Below are 18481 nucleotides of genomic sequence, written 5' to 3' on the forward strand. Positions count from 1 at the left end.
GTTACACATGCACCTGAAAACCCAGTTGGTCAAATATGAGACTGTCAATCACAAGAAGTTGTCAACACTCTTTTAATATAATAGAAGACAAAATACATATATATGCAAAATGTGAATTCTTTATTAGCCAATGGTATTGGTTTATTTAAGTGGTGTAAAGTACTTAAGTAAAAATACTGTAAAGTACTACTTAAGTCCTTTTTGGAGGGTATCTGTACTTTACTATAGATATTTTTGACTATTTTTGACTCCACTACATTCCTAAAGAAAATAATGTACTTTTCACTCCATACATTTTCCCTGACCTCCAAAAGTTACATTTTGGTCCAATTCACACACTTAAGAGAACATCCCTGGTCATCCCTACTGCCTCTGATCTGGCAGACTCACTAAACACAAATGCTTAATGTGAATTATGTCTAAGTGTGTTGGAGTGTGCCCCTGGCAATACGTACATTAAAAAAAAGAATTTGTGCAGTCTGGCTTGCTTAATATAAGGAATACAAACATGGTCTCTTTTTTTGTTTTCTTGAGTAAGGCAGCTCCAAAATGCAGGTGTTTCAGCCTAGCCAAATGCTTTCTGTGGTGGGGCAAGCCAGCAGAAAATACGGAGCGTTGCGCTGTGATTGGCTCAGTGGGGAGAGCAAGAAAATTCAAGCCCCTTGGGTGCTGCCATATAGTTACATTAGAAGTGCCCATCCAAGAAGTCTCAAGGTCATTGGCCACAGATAAAATTACATCAAATCACATATCTACAGTAGCTTTGATTGGACTGATCATGTCAACATCATACTTTGAAAATCTTAGCTAGCAGTCAACATCATGAATTAAGTCGACAATCTACTGGCAAATCCTTTTTAATCCTTGTCATATGAAGAGAAATTATAGATAAAACATATCGGTACTCAACAGTCATTGGACATAAAAAGATTACACAACAAGTTGGAAATCACAAATTCAGTGAATTGAAGGAATCAGTGGCTAACTGCAAGCATTGCAAAGCAATCACTAGCCTGCTATTCAGTGGAGTGGCTGTGTGGTCCCAAGTCTGGGTTTAAGGGTCTCTTTTCCAAGCTTTAAATTAAAAACATTCAACATTGGCCATGCTGTCAAAGAAGGATGATTTGACCCATGCAGGAACTGGGACATTTTCAGCTTCCAGGAATTGTGCACATATCCTTGCGACATGGGGCTGTGCATAATCATGCTGAAACATTGGGTGATGGCGGCAGACAATGAGCTTTGAGATCTCATCTCGGTATCTGTGCATTTAAATTGCCATCGATAAAATGCAATTGTGTTCGTTGTCCATAGCTTATGCCGGCACTTTCGCAAACCCACAGTTTCATCAGCTGTCCTGGGGGCTGGTCTCGGACAATCCTGCAGGTGAAGTAGCCGGATGTGGAGGTCCTGGACGTGGTTACAGGTGATCTGTGGTTGTACTACCATATTATCAAAAAGGACTGAGACAGTTTATGGTAGAGAATTGAACATTAAATTCTCTGGCGGACATTCCTGCAGTCAGCATGCAAGTTGCATGCACCCTCAAAACTTGAGAAAAACGGCACGTTTCAGAGTAGCCTTTTGTCCCCAGCACAAGGTGCACCGGTGTACAGATCATGGTTTAATCAGCTTCTTGATATATCTCACCTGTCAGGTGGATGGATTTTCTTGGCAAAGGAGAAATGCTCACTAAAGGGATGTAAACAAATGTGTGCACAAAATAAGAGAATTAAGCTTTTTGTGCATATGGACAATTTCTGGGATCTTTTATTTAAACTGATGAAAACATGGGACCAACACTTCACATGTTGCGTTTAAATTTTTGTTCAGTATAGTACCAGCCAGTCATGAGTAAAGTACATACAGCTCAAATCTTCAGTTCCCTAATGGGAATAACACATTCCAAATATATTATGTAGTACTATTTTAACATTCACTCAGCCTCACACGTAATAAAAAGTTAAATATTTAAAACATCCAATTCACTGGCCTTGCTTAAGTACCCATGATATAGAAATTATTTTGATAAACGATGACATTTTGTTTTACTGATTCATATTTAAACTAAAAGTTACATTTTTGGGGAGATATCACCTCATCTAAAATTGAGGAGAAAATATAAAGAGTATCGTGGCTGAAGCATCCATGAGATTATTGTACTTAAATTTTCACATTTCATCAAATAGCAAACCATTCAGTGTGTTATAGGATTTCAAAATGTAAAAAAGAAATGTACAGAAGTTGTGTGATTAGTGATTTATGGACATTTCCACAGCAGTTCGAGGTGCCTATAAAAACATCTACTACTATTCAAAGTGCAATTATAAGAGTAGGTATAACGAAACAATGTGCTTGGTTTATATATTATTGTGGAGAGTGTGTACACACACACCCCAGTCAGAAGTTGACACACCTACTCATTCCAGGGTTTTTCACACTCTTGGCATTCTCTCAACCAGCTTCATGAGGTAGTCACCTGGAATGCAAGTTCATTTATGGAATTTCTTTCCTTATTAATGTGTTTGAACCAAATCGGTTGTGTTGTGACAAGGTAGGGGTGGTATACAGAAGATCGCCCTATTTGGTAAAAGACCAAGTCCATGTTATGGCAAGAACAGCTCAAATAAGCAAAGAGAAAATGACAGTCCATCATTACTTTAAGCTATGAAGGTCAGTCAATCTGGAAAATGTAAAGAACTTGGAACGTTTCTTCAAGTGCAGTTGCAAAAACCACTCACTATGATGAAACCGTCTCTCATGAGGACCGCCACAGGGAATGAAGACAGTTACCTCTGCTGCAGAGGATAAGTTCATTAGCATTAACTGCACCTCAGAAATTGCAGCCCAAATAAAATGCTTCACAGAGTAACAGTAACATCAACTGTTCAGAGGAAACTACGTGATCAGGCATTCATGTTCGAATTGCTGCCAAGAAACCACTGCTAAAGGACACCAATATGAAGAAGAGACATGCTAGGACCAAGATACACGAGCAATGGACATGAGACCAGTGGAAATCTGTAAACGGATGATCTCCACATGTGGTTCCCCCGTAAAGCATGGAGGAGGTGGTGTGTTGGTGCTTTGTTGGTGACAGATTGATTTTGAATTCAAGGAACACTTAATCTGCATGGCTACCACAGCATTCTGCAGCGATACGCCATCCCATCTGGTTTACGCTTAGTGGGACTATCATTTGTTTTTCAACAGGAACACCTCCAGGTTATATAAGGGCTATTTGACCAAGAAGGAGAGTGATGGAATGCTGCATCAGATGACCTGGCCTCCACCCAATTGAGATGGTTTGGGATGAGTTGGACCACAGAGTGAAGGAAAAGCAGCCAACAAGTGCTTAGCATATGTGGGAACTCATATGTGGGAAAGCATTCCAGGTGAAGCTGGTTGAGAGAACACCAAGAGTTTGCAAAGCTGTCAAGGCAAAGGGTAGCTACTTTGAAGAATCTAAAATCTATTTTGATTTATTTTTTGGTTACTACAGGAATCCATGTGTTGTCATAGTTGAATGTAAAAAATAGTAAAAACAAAGGAAAACCCTTGAATGAGTAGGTGTGTCCAAACTTGACTGGTACTGTATATACAGTGCCTTCAGAAAGTACTCAGACATTTCACATTGTTAGGTTACAGCTTTATTCTAAAACTGATTAAATTGTCCCGTGTGCCTTTCCAAATCATAACCCATAAACGACAAAGCAAACAGTTGACATTTTTGCTAATTCCTAAAAATTATGAAATGTCACATTTACATAAGTTGTCAGAATCTTTACTCAGTACTTTGTTGAAGCACCTTTGGCAGCAATTACATCCCTGAGTCTTATTGGGTATGATGCTACAAGCTAGGCACACCTGTATTTGGGGAGATTCTCCCATTCTTTGCAGATTCTCTCAAGCTCTTTCAGGTTGGATGGGGAGCATTGCTGCACAGCTATTTCCAGCTCTCGCCAGAGATGTCCAATCGGGTTCAAGTCCGGGCTCTGGCTGGGCCACTTGACATTGGGACTCCGGCATTGTCTTGCTGTGCGTTTAGGGTCATTGTCCTGTTGGAAGGTGAACCTTCTCTCCAGTCTGAGGGCCTGAGTAGGTTTTCATATGGATCTTTACATTTTGCTCCATTCATCTTTCCCTCGATCCGGTCTAGTTTCCCAGTCTCTGCCGCTGAAAAACATCCCCACAGTATGATGCTGCCACCACAATAAGGATGGTGCCCGCTTTCCTCCAGACGTGACGATTGGCATTCAGGCCAAAGCGTTCAATCTCGGTTTCATCAGACCAGAGGATCTTGTTTTTCATGGTCTGGAGTCTTTCAGGTGTCATTTGGCAAACTCCAAGTGGGCTGTCATGTGACTTCTGAGTAGTGGCTTCGTCTGGCCACTCTACCATAAAGGCCTGATTGGTGGAGTGTTGAAGAGATGTTTGTCCTTCTGGAAGGTTCTCCCATCTCCACAGAGGAACTCTAGAGCACTGTCAGTGACCATCGAGTTCTTGGTCACCTCCCTGACCAAGGCCGTCCTCCCCCGATTGCTCAGTTTTAGGAGTTTTGGTGGTTCAAAACTTCTTCCATTTAAGAATGATGGGGGCCAATGTGTTGTTGGGGACCTTCAATACTGCATAAATGTCTTGGTACCCTTCCCCAGATCTGTGCCTCAACACAATCCTGTCTCTGAGCTCTACAGACAATTCCTTCAACCTCATGGCTTGGTTTTTGCTCTGACATGCATATAGACAGATGTGTGCCTTTCCAAATCATGTCCAATCAATTGAATCCATCACAGGTTGGACTCCAATCAAGTTGTAGAAACATTAAGGATGATCAATGGAAACAAGATGCACCTGAGCTCAATTTCGAGTCTTATACTTGTGTAAATGTGATATTTCAGGGTTTTTTAACTTATAGCCACCTCAAATTTCTAAACCTGTTTTCATTAAGAGTTGTGTGCAGATCGGTGAGGACTTAAAAAAATAAAAATATACACACACAAATTTTAGAATAAGACTAACGTAACAAAAATGTGGGAAAAGTCAAGGGGGCTGAATACATTTCGAAGGCACTGTATATACACACACACACAAGTTTAAGAGCAATCATGTAAAAGTAATCTTGAAATATGGAAAAGAAAGAACAAAAAGAAATAATCACAACCGGCAAATACCTATAAAGCAACCCATCTTCTCTACATACCCCCAAAACCTGGCGAAAAACTCCAAACCCTTTCCCGAACTATTCTTGATGTCAGTGGTTAATCAAAGTGTCTTAGTGTTGAGTAGCTTAAGGTATGTGCGGATGGCCTGCCTCGTCAGCCAGGTTGAGGATATAGCCAGCTACGTCGTCCTCTGTCGGGGCATCAGGCATCACCCACGACTCATTGGCAGCGGTCACTTGCAAGCGGCATATCGGACAATTCCTGCTCTGCCCACTCCTATGAAAACAAACCAAATAATTGGGTACATTTACATGGACACTGATTAATGTAGTTTGATTAAAACCTCTGTTACCTCTGTATACATCAGGCCTAAATTAGGCTACCTGAAGGGACTTTAGTGAATCCCGAAAATAACCAATCAAAATAAATGTGCTATCAACAATATAATACAAAGACAATACAAAGGGCCGCTCCTATCAGTGGGTCCTCTGTGCAGTGGATGCGCTTAACCCCCACCCGATTGCCCCTGGCCCAAAGGGATTTTCCAAGGGTGGGAAGAACCAAGCCCCACCCGATTGCCCAGGCGGACATGGAAGTGAGCGTACCCATAACCACCAGACCAGCGCACACACCGCCCACAGCGTGAAAAAAAAAAATAAAAATACATAAATAAACACAAAACATACAATCACAGCCCCACACTCACCCCTGATTGAAGGATCTCAAACCTTTATAAAATGTGCAAGTGTGTATGTATCTATTCCAACCTTCAAACAGCCACAGATCAACCCATCTCTCCCGGTAAATCATTATTGTACCATTTCCTCTGGCAATACATACCGCCAATCTACCATGGTGTCTCACTAGGGACTTGAACCTCCCCATCTGCAACATTTCTACTGAAAATTCTCAAAAATCAAGCCACAGATGGAGAGAACCAAAAGAGATGCTCTATTGAGTCGGTTTCCTTGTGGCAGCCTGCACCGGCCTGACTGTTCAATGCCCCATATACTGAGCATTCTTTTGTAGTGAGAATTTGATATAACAGCTTAAATCTAAGTTTTGTATATCAATTCATAAAACCAAATGTCATGGTATTGGGACTTTGAAAATGTGTTCCCAACTATCTTGAATTTTATGAAGCATAGTTGTCAAACCTCTTGACCGTAAGTGAAAATGATACATTTTATATTGGTCATTTTATGCCATTGATACTGTACTTTTTAATTGGTGGCAGACAAACTAACAAATTAATTCCTTTCTCTTTAAAGTAATTGCTTCTTCCATTTGTGGCAGAGCTGTGATAAGTTGGTTATTTAAGCGATAAGGCTTGAGGGGGTGTGGTATATGGCCAATATACCATGGCTAGGGCTGTTCTTATGCAAGACGCAACGTGGAGTGCCTGTATACAGCCCTTAGCGGTGGTTTATTGGCCATATACCCTAAACCCTCGAGGTGCCATAATGCCATTATAAACTGGTTACCAACTTAGAGCAGTAAAAATATATGTTGTCATACCCATGGTTTAAGGTCTGATATACCACGGCTGTCTGCCAAATCAGCATTCAGGGCTCGAACCACCCAGTTTATATTTTTTTTATGCGATGGCATTGTTGAATACTTGTTTCTGATTGGCTTGAAGGGCATTTTAGAGCATGCATTATTTCCCTATAAACACAGTATATTTGCACAGTAGAATTCACTGGCTATAATGGCTGTTGATTGTCTTGAATGACCGTTCCTATTCAAAATTTCCAGCTGAAACTATATATTTGATAAAATTGTTGTATAAATATCCTAAAGCAAAATGATACATTATCTGATTAAATTGCTTTAGAAAGGGGCACAAGACAGGAATGTCCCCTCTCCCATCCTGTTTGCACTGGCAAATGAACAGCTTGCAGAAAGAACTAGACAGGACTCAAATGTAACAGGTAGTCATTTAAACTAAACTTATTTGCCGATGATCTCCTGATATACCTGACCAATATTGAAAACTCAATTCCACCGGTGCGTAAAATATTTTCAGAAGACTCAAATCTCAGGTTATAACATTAACGTGTAAAAATTTGAAATAATGGCAATAGGACAAAGAAAAAGGATTGCTGTGAATTGAGTTTAAAAAAAAAGATTTAGGATGCTTAAGTGACAAATATATACAGTGGGGCAAAAAAGTATTTAGTCAGCCACCAATTGTGCAAGTTCTCCCACTTAAAAAGATGAGGCCTGTAATTTTCATCATAGGTACACTTCAACTATGACAGACAAAATGAGAGAAAAAAATCCAGAAAATTACATTGATCCCAAACACACCGCCGGGCAATGTAATTTTCTGGATTTTTCTCTCTCATTTTGTCTGTCATAGTTGAAGTGTACCTGAGATGAAAATTACAGGCCTCATCTTTTTAAGTGGGAGAACATGCACAATTGGTGGCTGACTAAATACTTTTTTGCCTCACTGTAAAAGATAACTTTATTCCATTAGTCATTAATATGAAAGCAGATTTAATTAAATGGAATAATCTTCCCATAAATCTTACAGGTATAATAAACCTCTTTAGAATGGCATAGCTGCCAAAGTTGTGTGTATATATTTTTGGTAATACCAATTACCCCACCGAAAACGAACTAAATTACATTGAACTTAATCCAGTAAAAACAAAATGTTTAGAATTGATTACACAAGAGACCAAATTCACAAATTCTACAGCACAACGTCAGAGTCATGTCTCAAGTGTACAAGTATTATTATGACTCGATCTACGCTTTAGAAGTTGTGGGCGGAGCCATAAAGTTGTCAGAAGTATTAAAATATAAAAACGTACTTTTAATCCACCTGTCTGCATATTTCAAGATGTAGTGTGATACCCAATGGGCTGGACAATTCTTTTCTCATCATTCATTTTGAAAAAAACAAATACTAAAAATTAATCTGCCATAATTTTTTTATTTATTTTATTTTTACCCCTTTTTCGTAGTGTCCAATTGTTGTAGTAGCTACTATCTTGTCTCATCGCTACAACTCCCGTACGGGCTCGGGAGAGACGAAGGTTGAAAGTCATGCGTCCTCCGATACACAACCCAACCGAGCCGCACTGCTTCTTAACACTGCGCGCATCCAACACAGACGCTTTCAAGAAAACGGACCGGGTAAATGATTTTATTTATTTGGTTATCTGGTTTTTGTGAAGCCAGCCGCACGCAGTGCCATAATTAACATGATTAACTATTTAAATAGCATGGGCTAATGAATTTTGTTTAAGACCAAGTGGCAAACAATAATGCAATAATACAGGCACTAGGGATGGGAGTGTGAGCAGGCGGGTCTGGGCAGATGAGATATAGTCACAAACAATGACTACAAGTTATCATTCGGATGTATAAAAGTTTTTTTTTTTTTTTTAAACAAAAACAAAGTAAAATAAAATATAATTTAAAAAATATTTCAATGGCTATAGTTCATTCTTACATGTTCTAGGTTTGAGCTGCTTTTGAAAGCAAAAGCAGGAATTGAAAACATTGGCAGTGTTGAATTATATTTTATAATAGCAAGGTAGGACTAATGGTTTGATTAGCTAAACTAGCACATCTGTTCGGTTACCAAGGCAACTACAGGTCACCATCTGGTAAACTTGCTAGCTACTTCAGTGGATGTTGAACACATTTCTACCGGCAAATTAACACATTTCTAGCGGTAAATGTTTTAAATTATAGCCATTGGGATAACCAACTTGGTGCTCTATGCTTTCTTTGGCAAGTAATGCAACTCCATGGAAGGTCAGTTCAACTCCCCTAGCACGTCGTGGAACACACCTTCCACGTCGTTCATTATGTTCCAAAGATGCATAGCCCCTCATTGTGTATTCATCTCCATTCACCTTGATCAATTGCTTGCGTGACAATTTTACCATCGTTGTTTACAAATGTCATGATACATTCTCTCCAAGAAAATTGGTTTATCCATATCTATATATATACACACACCATCTCTTCTGGAGGATGGAATTGTAGCCAACTCTGTACCACTTCATTTAAGAAGGAGGGTTAAGAGCAAAGAGACACATTTTAAATATTTCATGCGCTTCTCTTAGTAGCCTACCGGAAAACCAGTTTGGATTTAGATACAGTTTCAGTATAATGGAAGCTTTTTTTGTGATAAAGATTTTTTAAATTGAGAAATAATACCAAAATTAAATGACAACTCCCCCCCTCCCCCATCCGAGGACCTAAGGGATCAAATTAAATAAAACATACATGAAGAAAATGACAGAAAGAAACTAAAGTGACACAAAGTGTTTCAGCGGCAAGAAGGCATTGGTTCAAAGAAGGGGTTGGAACAGAAATTACTTTCCAATCGTTTCATTCTGAGCAGAAGCAGAATTTCTCGTTCCGTTCCACTGTTCAGACCAGCAAAAATAAAGTATAAAAGCTACCAGGTTCATTAAGAGGGAACAATATACAGGAAGCGTCATTCAAAATGTCCATATGAAACAGCTGACGAGGAGTCACATAGGCCCTGTGTAAAAATTACAATGGATGTTGATGATCAGGATTCAGAGAAGCATGTTGAATATTAGACTGCACACGATCCCAGCTAAAACACTTATCCTGGAACATATTTTATCCACAAAGTACCAAGAGGTTTATAAGAAATGTACAGCAGAAACAATTACCCTTTTGTTTTGCTCTTAAACTCAAAATCTTATGCATAGGATGTAGCATCAAATCTGACTGCCATGGTACCCAAGTTCAGACAGAAGGTTTGTATATGAAAACTATTTATAAAATTCACAATTAGGTTTTACAAGTTCACTTCACTCGCACATAAGGCTCCTGCAAGCACATGCGCAGACACAGCTGGCACTCCGATTAAGGTGTTTACATGTCCTAATTATCTGATCAATTGCAGAGAAACATAGGCGTTATAATCGAACATGCTCAATGACAATAGACCTCGTGACAGATTTATCAGTGGGACCACTGTGGAAAGTGTCGGTGTCTCTTACCACTTGTCAATGCACTTTTGACAGAAGCTGTGAGCACAGGGCAGAATGAGGTCAGATTTACCATCCATGCAGATACAGCACTCCTCCTCATCAGTTAACTGCTTCACCCTGTAGCGGAATACACACAATGGCAGCCAGTCACAGACTTGCCTCTAGTTCCAGACTTCCTCACATTAAGGAACAAGACTTGGAAGGATGGCAATGCAAGACGTCCCACAGACGCACACTGAACTACTAACCTGCCCATCCACATGCTGGCCTGGCAGGAGTCCACTGACGAGAGGGTTCCAGACGGGAGGCTGGCGCCCTCTGCTGACAGCACCTCCACTGCCTGACTGGTGATGTCATGGTACAGCTGGATGAACTGATACAGGTTCATGATGCGAGACGCTTCCACCATCCCATTCTCTTTGTTGATCTGCCAGAGCACAGCGCAACAACACAAACATGTTTCAGTCTCAAAAACACACATGCCATGAACACAAATGTGCTGACAACACACACATTACTGGTTGAAAAACACACATTTCCCCTAAAAAAAATGAATAAATAGCGAGAGTGGAGACTGATTCACAATGACATGTCACCATCAAGAGACCAACTTTAGTTTGTCCCTTTCTCACCTTGGTACAAACTATCCTCACAGCCACTTTCCACAGAGCAGAGGTGTCCGAGCCAGTCTGGACTTCAAAGATCAGGTGTTTTTGCTGTCCAGCTGCTAGCTTAGCCGTCCTGTCCAGTTGAGTCATGGAGAAACATTGTTACTCAACAAATGATCCAATGACAACTTAACACTGTCCCCTAACCCTCCTCAGTTTATATCACTCAATGCCTGTGAAAGCCACATTCACACCAGCAAGGCCTACTGATTGGGGAAGGACTAGGTTAAATCCTAACAGGGAGATATTGCTCTAAGCTCTTGATTAAGGTTCATAACCTGAATTATGTAAGTTAATAAGTAGCGTTATAAGTGGATAATGTTCAAGAAGTGCCAGCAGAGGAGCTGGATGTTACTTGGAGGAATTAGTTCCCCATCTGTAAATGAACTGGGAAATATTGTTATTCTCTTTGTAGAGTTGGATATTATTATCATCATCATCTATTTGTTTAATGACTAAGTACAAAGCACAGAGCAAACAAGGACTACATTGACAGTCACGATATGGCCGGCCTTACACGTCATTGAGCTCTGCCACCCTGGCCAGGAACTCCTCGTAGTTGAGATAGCCGCTATCGCGTACCAGCCCAGCATGCTTCACCAGCTTCTCAGGTAGACGGGTCATCACCGCCTGGCCTGAGATCTGCTGGCCCATCCCAACCGCGCTCAAAGAACAGCACTATGCAGGGTGGCCTGACCAAGGGAAACAAAAGCAAAGTCACCAAGTAATTTACCTACGGTCTTTAGAGCAAGGATTCCCAAACTTTTTTGGCCCACGACCCCATTTTGATATTAAAAAAAAGTTCATGACCACACCCTATAAAAAAAAAATGGTGATGTAATCAACCGCCAATGTTTACTTTTTAATAAAATTAAATAAAATTGGGGCTGTGACAGTCTATTACAAATCAGTCTGAAATACTAGCAAAAGTACTGACAATCTGAAGAAAGTATGGTTTGACGTGACAGAAATGGTTAAATTCATCAGGTAATAATTTTGTATGATCTTCTGTGTATAAAAGATGACCATTGATTATGTTATTCCCCCCAGTCTGATTTAGTGCCTGGTCTTGTCAGGTCTGTTCTAATGAGGCTTGTGGGCATTGTAGAGGGAAACCGAAAGTCTTATCTTTCTGTGATGTGGTCATAATCTTTTGTACCTTAAAAATGTGGCGCGATCTTTTGAACAGTTTAGGAAGAAAACAGAAACCACTGTTTATTACAACCACACCTAGTTTCTCTCACAACTCCATTTTCAAATCAAGCAACCCCACATGGGGTCACATCCCCCTAGTTTGGGAAGCGCTGCTTCAGAGGGAACTCAGTGAAGGTCTTATCCCAGCTTTGTAGCCTACTGAGTTTTTTCAGACTTCTACCAGCCAAAGGGTATTATTTAGATAACAAATAAACAAAACGCTTCTTAACACCCGCTTCCTTAACCTGGAAGCCAGCTGCACCAATGTGTCGGAGGAAACACGACCGAAGTCAGCCTGCAGGCGCCCGACACACCACAAGGAGCCACTAGAGCGTGATGAGTCAAGTAAAGCCCCCCTGGCCAAACCATCCCCTAACCCGGACGACTCTGGGCCAAATTGCGCGCCGCCCTATGGGACTCCTGGTCACAGCTGGTAATGACACAGTCTCGGATCGAACCCCAGGCTGTAGTGACGTCGCAATACTGCGACGCAGCGCCACTCGGGAGGCCCATTTGTGAACATTTGTAATAGGATGGACCCAAATAAATTGAGAGAGCTAGTGTTTCACAAAATAGCCAAATATACCTGGCTGGCTAGGATTTAGCCCTTCATCGTCACTCTCAGTTCCATTACACATAAGAGTAATTGGACCGACGCTCAGTCTGAACATTAACAGCGCTTGCGTTACAGTTTTGGAAGCATAAGGACCTTATCTTTCATATCAGTGAGCAATAATAAATAAAACTAAAAGGGTTGAATTCATACACACCTATCTAGGGTTACAGCGCTTGTTTACGGAAAATAGACGGATTGGCTGCGTTGGCCTAGGTCTACTACACACCTTGACAGATCCTCAGCATACAACGCCTTCTGATCTCCTGACCCTGGCAAGCTTAACCTCTCTCTCACATTGGGCACTTCTAATCCCCAGCAACATGGGCACCCCCACCATTGCCCATTTTTCCCACCAATACTACACATTCCTTTTTCCTCATGCCCTCCTGCACACTTTTCACATCTCTGAATCTTCCTCCTACACACCGCTGCAACATGCCCATAAACTTGGAATCTGAAACACCTTAGTGGGTTCGGCAACAAACAAAAAAAGTCCGATAACGACTGCTTCAAAACTCAGAAAAAAGGACAGATGGTATCTTTTCAGTTTCACCACGCTCGCCAACGGGTCTGCGTCGCAACAAACGGCGGGCATAAAAGACAGGGACGGTTCAATTGCAGTTGTTCCACCTCAACACGCCGCCACCCCAGTAATCACTCCTTTCAAAAACCAAGTCACAGGTCTTGTCGCAAAGGCTCCTGACACAAAACACCGCTCCCTCTGGGCAGAAGACACAGAAAAACCACCACAAGACCATGTCGAGCTACCTTCACCGATTTAACAGTACCCAACTTCTTTTCTACCCAGTCTGATACCATCTATGGGTCCACCAAAAGGCAGGGAGCCACATTCTCCAAAAAAGTCACTCCCACTGGGCCAGATTCATCCTTTGCATGAATAAGGAGAGGCAACCGCAGATAATTCATCCTCACTCTCGTCAGGTTAAATTTTTGCGCCGACAGCAGAGTGCGGTTTGTACTTGGCGCCATTCTTCCTCAACACACATATTCCCTCTGCACTCAGCTCTTCTCCCTCACTGTCCATAACCACGTCTATCCATTCTACACGCTCTTACCATGCCTTCATCTATTCAGGGCCGGCTCTACCGCATAGAAAAGCCGTAGAAAATCACCCCCCCAGATGAAATTTGGATCCCAGGGCGGGGTCAAAGTTAGGTTTGTCTTGACACTTTCCCCGAGTCGCATTTTCAGTGGGAGAAAGCAGTCATTTGTAGCACCTGTTTCAAGGTCTGCATTTGGTTGTGGCGCACGCTATGCCGTCTGAGGCGATATAGGAAGTTTCAATGTGTGTAGCTGCCGGAGCGATTTATTCAGGAAAGCCACAGTGGCTGCACAGTACACAGGGGGAAAAACTGAGAAAACAAAACACATATTGATCAGAGTGGAACTGGCCACCTCGCCACGGTGTCAGTCACTATGAAACTCAGTGACATCGAATCTACTAAACGCAAATTGGCACAGATGTGACACTTGAGGTCACAGGCTTATTGAAAGCACTGGCAGATCCAAGCTTTATATTTATAAAACTCAAAATCCTGGCGCTTCTCGACCCACCCAACAAGTTACTGCAGTCTGAAGATGCTGATCTGCACCCGGGTATCAAACTTGTCCGCAGTACCTATGGGTGCGTTGAAAAACTTTGAGGTGATGCTGAATTTGAAAAGCTTGTGAGGCATGAGAACACCAGCTCCATGCAAATGACAGTTTATTGTGGCGCGCACATTCTTGCAAAGTAAAAATTGCAGACACAGCCAGCAAAACAACAAATGGACCACACTCGGTGTTATTCAAAGACACGGCGGGTTTTGTCAGCAATGCCGACTGTGCGGTTGTCACTGAAACATGGATTAACATTTGGGGCATCGACAGCAATGTGCAAAGATTCCTTCTCCACCCTAAAGAACATATTGAGTAAACACAGACGCAGCATATTACATCAACGAAAAACCCAGCTTGTCCAGCTGGCATTGGCCTGACAAGTAAAGGAAGGGGAATGGAATAAGAAACGTTGAGGTTCAACACATCATCGAGGAGGCTGCAACTCTTCTAAATGGTAAGTTACAACCTTTATGGCCCTGGCCACTGTGCCAGAATTATTCCTTAAATTGGTTTTCCCTCATGTAAGCCTAGTTATTTGGCATATTTTGTTTTTAAATGTAGTGTTACTTCAGTCCTTCTTACTTCAATTAATGTTATATTTATCGGTGATTCTTAATGTTATAGCTTGCTTTTGTGGGTGTAATTGCTATTGATCGATATACAGCTTTGCGTTATTTTATGGGTATAGGGACAATGACTAATGTAGCCTACTGGTTGTGCTCTGAGGTGAGCCCTGGCGCAGTTCTCAGATTGAAGTGGACAGCCAGGACAGTGGGGCTGAAATTGCTAGTGCACCCTTTCAAATCAAATGTTATTGGTCACATACACATGGTTAGCAGATGTTATGTGAATGTTGTGAAATGCTTGTGCTTCTAGTTCTGACCATGCAGTAATATCTAACAAGTAACTAACAATTTCACAACAACTACCTTTTACACACAAATGTAAAGGAATGAATAAGAATATGTACATATAAATATATGGATGAGTGATGGCCAAACGGCATAGGCAAGATGCAGTAGATGGTATAGAGTACAGTATATACATATGAGATGAGTAATGTAGGGAGGGTATGTAAGCATTATAAAGTGGCATTGTTTAACATGACTAGTGATACATTTATTACATCCAATTTTTAATTATTAAAGTGGCTAGAGATTTGAGTCAGTAGGTAGGCAGCAGCCACTCAATGTTAGTGGTAGCTGTTTAACAGTCTGATGGCCTTGAGGTAGAAGCTGGTTTTTCAGTCTCTCGGTCCCAGCTTTGATGCACCTGTACTGACCTCGCCTTCTGGATGATAGCGGGATGAACAGGAAGTGGCTCGGGGGGGGGGTTTGTCCTTGATTATCTTTTTGGCCTTCCTGTGACATCGAGTGGTGTAGTTGTCCTGGAGGGCAGGTAGTTTGCCCCCGGTGATGCATTGTGCAGACCGCACTACCCTCTGGAGAGCCTTACGGTTGTGGGAGGAGCAGTTGCTGATGTGTACGCCGAGGACCTTAACATTCCACCTTCTCCACTACTGTCCCGTCGATATGCTCCCTCTGCCGTTTCCTAAAGTCCACGATCATCTCCTTTGTTTTGTTGACGTTGAGTGCGAGGTCATCGCGCGGTTGCCTTCTGTCCATGGTACTGAATCGATGTTATGGCATGTGCTGTTTTAATAAGTGCTCTTGGGCCACCAGTCCTCATGTGGATTTATTTAGGTTCTAAAGCAATTCAAGTTGTGCCTGCCCCCGATGGATTTAAAAAGCCCCCTCCGGCATATCATCCTGGAGCCGAACCTGACTGTATTGCTTGAGGAACATGCACCAATGGCATTTCTCCAAAATCCAACTTCCTTAGCCCAATTTACAAGTCTGGCTATCTCAGGCCTCTCCATGCTTGCCAATACTGGTGCTCCTTCTCAGTGCTCCTCTCATGTGGAATGTATTTTCTAACCAACTATTTACATTGATACAACCGAAAGTTTAAATGTCACTTCATTCAGTCATCCTGAACTTGATGCCATAAGGAAAATTATATTTTCTTAAGCAAAGCGAGATGTTGTAAATGCAAACATTTCTGTGAGTGGAGAGTGGACTATCTGTGATAATTAGCTATATATGCATCTCCAAACACCTGTGTACACCACAAACGTGTTGTCACTGACAACGTTTACATTGTGCACAGTATTCCAGCTAGTGGCTCATATCCCACTTAAGGTCTTATTTGGGATTATCTATTTACATGCACCTTTGATATCCCGCTCATTAGTATCCCAGTATTCATGAATAAACAGAATATTCCTAATTTAAGATCATATGGGTTAAATTGAATAGTAATTTAAATATGGACACAGGAGAAGTTATTTATTATTTCAACATCTCTTGAGAAAATGTGAATGTCTGTATAATGTGTCATCTTTTACACTTATGGAACTAGACGGTATTTCAACCACATAAAATATGCACCCTAGACACACTGAAGTCTTATCAGAAACGTGTGTCGTTTTCTCTTTTCATTTCCTTAAAACGTTTCAAAACAGTTGACTAACATTTTGCACAGGACCAATCTTTCTGTATTCCGTTTTCTCCCTGTCCCTAAAACGAAACAGACAACTTTACAGGTGTTAACTAGATTACTAATGCATTCATTCTATAGATGTAAGACATTGTTATGGTGAGCACTACTATATTTAGTCTTCTGGGGCAACAAGTTATGACAAAAGAGTATCCAGAATAATAACGGGATATTGGTGTGCATGTAAACGTGGTCATTGAAAAATACTGTCGGCTGCAAAAGTGTACAGTGACGTGTGTATTTTGCATTTGTGAAATGAAAGTCAAGGGATTTATGTTTCTAGATCAATTTACGTTTAGATGGCGTATTTGGTTGTGTATTTGTTTCCAGAGCCAATTGCCCTTCAAAACGTACATACGGTCGTTGGACTATCGACTGTGCCGCAAAAGCACCCGGCAGAGTCAATATCCGCGGTTATAAACCCAGGCTCGTTAAGGTACTTAAGTTCATTATGTGGCTGGTCAGGACTGTTCCCCATCACGGCATTGATATGATTATCCATCAAACGTTAACTTACGCCAATGTCGAAGTTCCCAGAAGAATCGCATCAACAATTTGAACGCTAACCAACGTTGCACGCTGTTACGAATACGATACTAGTGGTATCAGAAATGTTATGTAATCAACTCAGCGAGCTAGCCAGCTAAGTTAGCTTGCCTTGACATGAAAAACCGTAACTGTTGGTTAGTCACATGAAAGGCTTGCATATAGTTGTTGCAATTTCTCTTTGGCATTTTACTGCATCTGGCACATAGCTACATAAACTTATGACTAACTAGCTAACGAACGTCAGTGTATTTCTTAGGTTCGGATGCTAACGTTAGCCAACAGAGGAAAACAAACACTTTTTTTCAAAGCTCAAGCCCACATAAGATCACCGATCTAGATTTCGTGATATAGGTTCAGCTTACCTGGTATGGCTACGTGTCAACATCGATTTTTTACGATCGACATGCAATCAGCAACGTTTAATTTGTTTGGGAGTTTATGTTGTGGTCTTTATAGCGCTAGTAGAGATGTCGCAGAATGATGACGAGAGAAAGTAGTGACCCGCAAACGTCGCAATGTCCGAACCTAACCATTTTAAATGTAAACTTCAATGGGGTAGGGTCGTCCCAAAGATTCCGGATAGCAAGAACGATTTTAACGCAGATCACTGCTGGCTATCAAACTAAGCCTAATGCTAACTCAATGAATTTATCAATTCAAATATGTATCAATGTTCTTAAATAAGGAAAGACAGAACTGGAAATTATGATCAAGGGGTGATAACATGAAAAAGGAAACATTTTAAGCAATGGTGTGTTTTGGAAGTAAAAGCTAATTCAGGTAGGCTATTCTCGCATTATGTTGGCTCGACCCCGTTTGGCTCCTTGAGTTTGTGACAGGTTGGGGGTGCGTCAAAAGCACAATTTATATCACTCTGTATTGGCCTAATAGTCACCATTGACCCATCATCCTCTACTCAAATGTCAATTTAAGGGCTTTATTGTCATGGGAGACATGCCAGTAAACATCTGTTTACATTCCCAAAGCAAGTGAAATAGATTTATCCATAAATACTTGGTGAAATAAACAAACAAATGTACAGTAATCATTACACTTTCAAAAGTTCCCAAAATAATAAAGACATTTCAAATGGCATATGTCTATATACAGTGTTCT

The 18481-nt window shown here is 41.2% G+C and overlaps 1 protein-coding gene across 1 annotated transcript; it reads right to left on the reverse strand.

Moving 5' to 3' along the window:
* Window positions 1-56: 56 nt before the first annotated feature.
* On the reverse strand, window positions 57-17859 carry LOC135524151 (RING finger protein 141). The gene is made up of 6 exons (XM_064951376.1): window positions 17728-17859; window positions 11345-11519; window positions 10792-10900; window positions 10408-10586; window positions 10169-10276; window positions 57-5438 (listed from the first exon to the last, which is right to left on the reverse strand). The coding sequence occupies exons 2-6, from the start codon at window positions 11479-11481 to the stop codon at window positions 5288-5290; spliced, it is 684 nt and encodes a 227-aa protein (XP_064807448.1). The 5' UTR covers window positions 11482-11519; window positions 17728-17859; the 3' UTR covers window positions 57-5287.
* Window positions 17860-18481: the final 622 nt, after the last annotated feature.

Source organism: Oncorhynchus masou, chromosome 31 (genome assembly GCF_036934945.1).
Source record: "Oncorhynchus masou masou isolate Uvic2021 chromosome 31, UVic_Omas_1.1, whole genome shotgun sequence".
Classification (NCBI taxonomy): Eukaryota; Metazoa; Chordata; class Actinopteri; order Salmoniformes; family Salmonidae; genus Oncorhynchus; species Oncorhynchus masou.